We start from the raw sequence: 9,467 nt of genomic DNA on the forward strand, positions 1-9,467 counted from the left end.
GAGCGAGAAGCGTCCTGCTGGAGCCGGATTTTGAGAGCATCGCTGCCCACGGCAAAAGTTGGGGCTGATTTGCGGGTTTGGCGCAGGATTATATGGGGGCACATAATTCAGTATGTTTCCTGAAATCTTTATTACCTGTAGATCAGACAGGACACTTGGATGAAGAATTCTAAATGGCCACCACTGTTTATTATATTAAGCCAAATTTTGTCTTTTAATTAAGTTATTTATCTGTTATTGTTGCAGGTCAATGGACAGCTTTGTCGTAGACAAACTGACACAGTGGCAGCTGACAGACCTTGTTGATAGTTTTAAAGGTAAGAACATGATTTTTCACATTCACAGCAAGCAGATTGCCTGCATAGCTAGGTAAAGAGATTATTTGAAAAGTCATGTAATTGACTGCATTGTATTTTAGTGCTCATTCAGTGTTTCTTGTATTTTAAGTTAATAAATTGTTACTGAAAATGCATTTTTATTCCAATAGCTTCATGTAATTAGCCCCATATTTTTAGCTGTTCTCCGTTGTAAAAAATAAAGATGTCTTTGTGTTTTGTTTTTGTCTTTCAGACGAGGGAATTGATGAGGAGAGTTTTCTTCTTTTAGACGAGGGGACCATCAAACAGTTGATTCCAAAAGCGGGCCCCAGGCTCAAGTTCCTCAAAAATTTTAGAGGACTTGTAAGTAGTTAATAATATCACTGCAGACGTGAGAGGCTACCCCCCCACACACTCACACATTATTTTCTTATTTTCATATTTTTCATTTATTTTCTTTCTGAGGATTTATTTCAATTAGTGGGCAGATGGCATACACTTGCTTTAAATGCAAAAGTCAAATTCCAGGGGATGCCAAAAATCTCTTTACACATTTACGTGCAGTACACCATGTAAACCATTCATCAACTTACTTTCAATGTAGTGAAACTGGTTGTGGTAGAACATTTTCTTTCTTACGGTCTTATAGAAGACACCTAGTAAAGGAGCATGAAAACCAAAGAGAACATACTCTTGATGATCCCCTTGAAGGCCCAGCCCCGCCCGTTGACATACAGTTTGCTGAACAGGAGCCAGTGCAGGGAGATGAAGTTGAGGATGAATGGGATGAACTAGGACAAGAGGACATGATCAACCGGGTGGCCCTATTTTTAGCTCATCTGAGGTCTAAATCTAATTTGACATACTCTAACTTAAACTTTATGGTTAAGCACACCTCTAGTTTAATAGGCGATATTGTGAGCAAACTTGAATCAAAGACTATGTCTGTATTTCGTCATTTTGGTCTTGATCAAACCCCAGAGGTAGAAGAGCTTGGGCTGGAGTTCTTGGAGTTAGCCGAGCCTTTCAAAGGACTAGATACAGATTACAAACAGATGCAGTATTTTGCTAAATCAGGAAACTTCATTCAGCCAGTTGAGGAGATATTCCCTGGGGGGACGTCCATTGTGCAGCAAAGGGCCTCTGCCACTGGCACCGTCCGGCAAGTCTCGGTTCCTGATTCATATCAGCGTATTCCGCTCAAGCCCCTCCTAACCAAGATACTGGAAATTCCTGGGGTTTTACAGGGCATGCAAGAATGGCAGCAGAGAGAGAGTGATGCTCTTACGGATGTATTTGATGGGGAGTTTTGCAAAACACACCCACTGTTTTTAAAAGAGGTTTCGATCCCACTTGTGCTTTACCAAGATGATTGTGAGACAGTCAATCCGCTTGGGTCTAAGACTGGGGTTCACAGGTTGGGATTTATATATTTCACCCTAAAAAGCTTGCCACCAGACCTGCTATCAAGTTTGCAGTCGCATTTCCTTCTTGCGGTGTACAAATCGGATGATGCTAAGACCTATGGCCTTGATGCAGTGCTGCGCCCTATTGTCGAAGAGATCAGGTGTCTTGAGAGGGATGGCATCACTGTTGATACCCCCAACTTTCAAGGTGTTGTGAAGTTTACTGTAGTCCAGGTTGTGGGAGATAATTTGGGCTTGAATGCCATGCTTGGATATATTGAAAGCTTCTCTGGAAACTATGTTTGTTGTTTTTGCAGAGCAGATAAGGAGGTCCTGAGGTCTCTGACACTGGCAGACCCTGCTCTATTGTGTGATGTCCAAAGTCATGAGGCAGATATGCGTACAGTCAACCCCTCCCAGACAGGCCTGAAAAGAGACAGTGTCTTAAATGACCTCTCTTTCTATCATGTAACTGACAACGTAGCACCTGACATCATGCATGATGTACTGGAAGGTGTAGCGCCATTTGAAGTCAAGCTTGTGTTGAATTCGCTTATTGAGCAAAAACATCTCACACTTGACAAACTTAACTACAGAATCACAAGTTTTGACTACGGCTTTTGTGACAAGGGTAACAAACCCTCTGTAATTAGTAAGACCGATCTAAAAAACGTTGAAGGCGCCATGCGACAGTCAGCAGCTCAAATGTGGTGCCTACTTAGGTTGCTGCCGACAATGATTGGTGACCTGATCCCCATGCATAACAAGGAATGGAAACTTCTCCTACTGTTACTGTTATGTATGGAGTTCATCTTCTCTCCTTCTCTTACTGTTGAAGCAACACTGTACTTAGCCAAAATCATTGAAGAGCATCACTCTCTCTTCCTGGAGCTCTATCCTCACCTACATTTGCGGCCAAAACACCACTTCATGCTCCATTACCCAAGAGCCATTCAAAAACTTGGACCCTTGATTCAGTTCTGGGCGATGAGATTCGAAGCCAAACACAATTTCTTTAAAAGGGTTAGCCATGTAACATGTAACTTCCGAAACATTTGCAAAACCACGGCCTTTCGCCATCAGATAGCGCAGTGCTACAATTTGCTGTGTGGAACTGTGTTGAGCCACAATACAGAGGTTGGTCCAGGGCTCATTCCCCTTTTCAGCGAATTGTATGAACCGGCCTCAGTTACCTTTAAGGGAACTGCATATCGAGCAGGCATGACTGTATTCCTGTCTTATGACCCAGATGGGGAGCCCCAGTTTGGTCTCATAAAGTCCATTTTAGTACTAGACCAAACATCACACACACCAACAATAAAACTTGTTGTACAGAAGTGGGAAACAAAATGGTTTGATAGGCATTTCTTTGCATACAGTGTGATTCCCACTCAAGTTTTGGCAGCTGTTGATGTGAGAGAGCTGCTTGACCACCATCCCCTACATGCAGTTAAGTCATTCAGTGAGCATGATGACACTTTATACATTTCATTGCGCTATAGACTTTTTTAGAAAATCAGCTTACTGACATCAGGTGTGTGTACAGTAGGTATGACACTTTGTAAATAGAATTTTGACTTAGTTTTATGTCCCGACAAGCCACTTTTTCCCCTCCCATTTGTTTAGTGGTTAGCTATAAATGCTGCTTAAAAGGTGCCTTTGCCTTGAGGATGATCAATATTTGATTGATAAATGACTACCGGTATGGGATGAGCCTCTGGACTCCAGGGATGCGATGCCGTTATGGGAGTACTGGGATGTTTCTGTAAATAACTACTGGGATGTGATAAATTGTACAGTAAGTATTTTTTGTTTAATCTCTGTCTACATATCGTTAATGATGCTCATCCGGCAATTCTAGGTGGCTGTCACTGTTGGTTACATTAACCTGGGTTTTCTGTTCAGATTGAACCTGCTGTGCTGTCTACAAGTCCTGATGTCCAACCAACTGCCACACCTCCATCCCTCATGGATGAAGACACGGCAACTGCCACAAGTCCACCCTCCATGGAGGTCCAGACGGCACCTGTGGTTCCATTGATGATGATGCCACAAACTATATATATAGTTCCACAATTTGTAAGCTCCGTTTTTGAAGACTTGGGTTTAACTTTTTTTCTTTAAGCAACACTAAAGAGTAATAAACGATATCTGCAATGTTGTTCCTTCTTGGATTTTCTCAGGATATCCGGCAGATTCTCACAGGCTCAACTGAAGGCAAGCTGATCCTGGAGAGCCTTGATGAGGAGAATGTGATAACCATTAAGCAGAGACGTTGCCTCGTCCGTATTTTGGTGTCTCATCTCGTGGAGAAGTTTGGAGACAGGTACTTAAAAATAGTGTTTTTCCCCTATTATTTTGCTTGAATGTTATTTTGAAAAAGGTGTATGAATTCTCTATCAATCTTCTTTCAGGGAAAAAGATAAGACAGGACACTACTTTTCAAGTCTGACATTTACCTATATTTGCTAGAAAGAACATCATTTTACCTTTTTTATCAATTGTAGTCGAGTATAGGCTATTTAAGGGTTTGTATTTAGTAGAAAAGTAGAAATTATTGACTTGAAAGCAGTGTCCTGACTTGTCTGAGGTGAAATGCAAATACAGTTGTCATATGATCAAATGTTTCATGATTCTTTAATGACAGATCACCAACAAAACATGTACAACACATGTACCAAAACACGTTCAGTAGTGTTTTACTTTACTTTACACTGCACATGTTTTATCAATACTTTAAATGTAGTTTGACTCTGTTGGTAATTTTTTTTTTTTTTTGTTTACAGTCCTACCTCTGAGACCAAAAAGTCCCTGGCTACAGCTTTGATTCAGGCCTTTCCCTGCTTGAAGGACGAATCAAGCAGTGGCACCGTGAGTAATTAACATTTTATAGAGGAACTGATGCTAAAATAGTCAGTTGGACAGTGGACATGCTAACTCATCTCCCAGCACCTGAGCACTGGATGTCTGTGCTGTTCTAGATGGCTCAGCCATATCCTGTGGCCCCGCTGTCAAGTCAAAAACAAAATGTGCTTCATCTCTATTCACCAAAGACTTTCCTTTTTTGACAGGGAGTCTGGTTCACCCCAGGAAGGAGCAACCATCCAGCCACTGGGTTCCTCGAAGAGAGGCTTCGGAACAGCAGAAAGAGGCTGAGATCACAGAGCAGATCACAGAGCACGCAGCAGAGACCGCCACAAAGCAATGAAGAAGGCGCCCGTAGGACATGCATACCAGGTAATTGTTGGAACTGAATAATTTGTTGAAGCAATATTTGTATAATTTAGTGATTGGTAATATGCTTATGTGTACTTTTTTATAGACTCTACCATATCGGAAGAAAGAGCCATACATGCTGGATACAGCAGTCTACAGGTCAGTAGGAATGCACTGAGGACAATAGCTGCAGCACTCAATGCCATTTTTCCTATGCATGCGCCTCATGGTACTCTAGCACCTCAAAGTCATTAAAATATAAACTCCAGACAAACTAATTGGACTACTCCTAGACCTCACACCTATGACCTAACACCTGCTCATTATGCTAGGGTGGGCTGACAGAGTACAGTAACTTGCTATTGGCCTGCTTTTCAAGATACTCAAGGGACCAGTGCCCATGTAACTGTCAAACTACTTCAAAAGAGTGAGAAACGGGCACAACAGAGAGGGAGCTCCATCACACAAAAAGAATAATTTAAAAATCAGCACAAACTTGGAATGAATGCATTTCTGTTATGCTACCAAAATGTGGAACACCTACCCCCCAACCAGCCAACAAAAATGCCATAAAAGAGCACCTGTCTGCAATTGCCCTCAGGGCTTTTTGTGTTATCCTTTTAACATTCTTGTACAATTGTACTGCTGTACTTTCTGCAACTGCTAATAAAGTATTCAATCAAACAGGGCCAAGATGATCAGGGGAAACAAGTGGGACATCCAGGAGACCTGCCAAGAGCTCCCGCATCTACTCACTCCAGGCATGGTAAGTTAGGAAGGAGTATATGTTGAGGATTCATTGTTAATAACAATCTTTTATCTGCATGTTAGCTGCCACATTTCATTTGTTTTCCTCAATTTGTTTTAGATTGCACAAGACTTTGAAGTCTTACATGGAGAGGCTGCACCAAAACTCTTCGAAACCTGGCTGCCGTTTTATGCCGAAAAGATTCTGTACCTGGCGAGACGGGAAGGGAAACTGACCTCTTCGCTCGATGGATTAACACCCGGTAATACAATATTATATTGTACAGCAGACTATGCAAATGTCAATTTCAGCAGGTGTTTTATTTTGCTACTAAATGACCAAATCCCAGATATGCCATTCTACGTATTGATACCTATAAAATTGTCTTCCTACAGATTGTTTGGGGGAACTGGCCCTGAGCCAGCTACCAACGCTCCTTCCACCAACCGTGTACAAAGTTGGCCGAAAGGTATTCCGGCACACCATCGAGGAGTCCAAATTGGCGTTTATCGACCATAAGCCTGTAAGTCCCTCTGCATATTTAATGGGAAATGTTATTCATTTTAACCACTTGAACCCAGCATCCATATTCTTGTCGGGGTGTTAGCCAAAATGGCAGATCAGCAGGCTCACAACGCTTTGCAATGTGACACGTTGTGAGCTGGTAGATTGGCTATTTTTGACAAAGACATTTTGTGTATATGGAAAACAGTGATCCAAGTACAGAGCCAACCCAGGTCCAGTTTAATTGGTTAAGAATGTGCCTGACTACTTACAGAATAATTCAGAAATGTATTTCTGAACATGCGCTGTATCAGCCACTGCAATCACCATTATCTTGCTTACTCTTTGCTTTTCGACAAGATTTTACTTCAGTGTTTCTCAAACTTTTAAATTTTAAGGTCTCCCCTTAACTCTGACAGACTTGTATGGGTTAATTTAGACCCCCCTAAAGGAATCCACAGAGTTCCCTGGAAGTGGAATCCACTTGGAGAACGGGTGCGTAGCGTTAGTCCGACGGACCAGTGATTTGACGGTGCATTCGTCCGACGCGCTCCGTCGGGAACCATTGAAACTAACCCTATACTTAACCCTAACCTCACTGGAACCTAATGTCGGGGTAATGGGATGTCGGATCAACGTGTGCTCCCCTTTGAGAACCACTGTATTACTTTGTTTGATTTATCGTCTTTTGTTCTTTATTTCTTTCTCAGGTTGGAACAAACTTGGTGGAATATCTTGATGAGGCGAAGGCATCGCGACCATACCCGTATGTCCTGTCGCTGGGAAACGACATACGGCACTCGTCTCAGGCCTTCGTCATTGTCGCTGGGGAGGCTTTGGAACAAAAGACACTGCTTCAGGCAGTCGATGTCTGCTTTAAGGTATTCTATATATTTGGCATCGAGTACCCGAAGCAGTGTGCTCCAGTTTGGGAGTTCCTCCAAAATGGAGTGTATGGAATGGAAGGAGATGAGTCAAAACCGGTTAAGTTTTTGCGTGCAGCAATACTTGCTTGCAAGTAGACTGTGGATTTGACTCTGTTTTTTTTTTTTTTTTTTCTCCGGCTGTGTATAGTGTTCAAATTTGTTTACAGCAATGGTTTCCAAACTTTTAAGGCCGTGACCCTAAGACCCGAATATATTCGCATGAGCAAATATAGGATGTATTTTAGAGGGTTTGTAATTTAACTGTTTACGAGACATGGGTATTCTGTTACAGTAAAACACAACATCACGATAATCGCCATTTTTGAGGTAGAATTATCCCATTGCAGTTTATATGAATCAGCATTTGGGTGGAATATTATATAAAGTATAATTTGCATAATATTTAACCAATTCATATGGTAGAATTTACCCAGGGTTGTAATTAATTTGACCCATTATTTGAGTATAATATTTAACCAATTCATATGGTAGAATATACCCAGTGTTGTAATTAATTTGACCCATTATTTGAGTATAACAATTAACCAATCCATATGGTAGAATTTACCCAGGGTTGAAATTAATTTGACCCAGCATTTGAATTAAATGTGTAACCCATCTTGTTGGGTTAAAATGCACAACCCATTTTGTTGGGTCAAATTAACTACTGCTGGGTTGGTCCAATAGTTACCCAGGCGTTGGGTTAAAAAAAACCCCAAGTTGGGTTGATTTTAACCCAGGATTTTTTAGGGTGCTCTCTTGAATAAACTCTTCTCTTCATAGAAGTATCCATTAGTAGTTGAGAAAAATATAATAAAAATTCAGTAAAACTAAATAAGTTAATAAGTAATAAGTCTAGTTGAAGCGCATGTTCTAAACCATGACTGTAATTTATAAAAAACTTTTAGAGTTGCAGTGTGTCACCATTCTACAGTATTTGTGTTGTTTTACTTCCTCTTTCTTCTTCATAAAAATGTTGGATCTGATTATTAGTTTGTTTTGGGAGGGGTGCAAGAGAAAGTGATTAGATTGGGGGGTCCACCAGGCCCCCAGGAAATACACCAGACTTTGAAGCCAGTTTGACATGGTGGCCTAACCATGTAACTACAACTTCCAGGTCCATGACTTGATGCCACTGGGCCAAAAACAACTTTTTCCCATAGACTTTCACCGTGCATTCCAATACCCACATAACCATACTATTTACTACGCTTTTTTTGTGATTTAAATTTTTATTGTGTTTTCTTTTCATAGGGTACATATTTTACATTCAATGCAGTAATGCATAGATTTCAGTTATGTTGCTACCCATTGAAATAATATTATGAAAACCGAGAAATTAAATAAAACATTACAAAACACAGGTGGGAAAAAAAGAGGGGGAAAAAAAGGAAAAAAAAGAGCAGATAACAAAAAATGTACTACAACCAATAAGAACAAAAATAAATAAATTATAATTAATTAATTAAATAAAAAATACTATTAAAAAAAATAAAAATACTAAAATAATACTATTTACTATGCTAAAAAAAGAAAAAAAAAATCCGAGGGGGAGGTAAATCCGAGGGGGAGGTAAATTTGGTCCTATAACAATTGGAAAGTCTTAAGAACAACAATTAAATCTTTTTATCCCCATTCAAATAATTCAGGGGCAAAACCAGAAGTAGCCAGCTTGTTCGGCATCATCTCTAGTATGCTTGTTCTATGGGCCTAATGTTGCAGAAGATCCAGGTAATTGCACTTCTGGGAAGTCAAACTTTTTTGGCGTCATGTGTCATTGAGCAACTTCCATAGGAATGAACGGGACCTCGCCTCCAACGCTGTACCTAGTTCTCTTTACACATCCACGAATTCCACAGACGACTGAGCCAATCATCACCATGAACGTATTCTCATAGAACGGTTCGTATGATATCGTACAAAAAGAGTATGCACAACAGTTCATATGATATCCTACAAATTTGCACCCCATGAATGGGGTTACGTACAAAATGTACAGTTACGTAATAAATGTAAAGTTAGTGACGTTAGGTTTAGGAAAAGAAATATGGTGAGGACGTATCTTAAAATGACTCAAAGTTCACACAGATCCGAACACGTGACTCCAGGGGCAAATCCCGGGTGAAAGTCAGTTTTTTTTGTGACCCATCCACCACCCCAACTTGCCACTTTACAAGCGCCTGGGACTGCTTACCTCGTTTACTGTCATGAGTACATCGGTCACATGATCGCAGCCTTTTTAAAATATATGGGATATGTACAAATTTGGGTACACTACTTTTCGGTGGACATCATACAAAAAAATTGTGAGAACAGCCTGACATGAGCAGTGCTGTGTCCATGAGCTGAC

General features: G+C 40.7%; 1 protein-coding gene across 1 annotated transcript; it reads left to right on the top strand.

The window, feature by feature from the left end:
* The first annotated feature begins 250 nt into the window (after nucleotides 1-250).
* LOC144463739 (uncharacterized) lies at nucleotides 251-4,689 on the top strand. The gene is made up of 4 exons (XM_078169144.1): nucleotides 251-317; nucleotides 571-673; nucleotides 3,894-4,049; nucleotides 4,510-4,689. Exons 1-4 carry the CDS (start codon nucleotides 251-253, stop codon nucleotides 4,604-4,606), a joined length of 423 nt encoding a protein of 140 aa, XP_078025270.1. The 3' UTR covers nucleotides 4,607-4,689.
* The last annotated feature ends 4,778 nt before the right edge of the window (nucleotides 4,690-9,467 follow it).

The sequence above is a fragment of the Epinephelus lanceolatus genome, chromosome 6 (assembly GCF_041903045.1).
Source record: "Epinephelus lanceolatus isolate andai-2023 chromosome 6, ASM4190304v1, whole genome shotgun sequence".
Lineage (NCBI taxonomy): Eukaryota > Metazoa > Chordata > Actinopteri > Perciformes > Serranidae > Epinephelus > Epinephelus lanceolatus.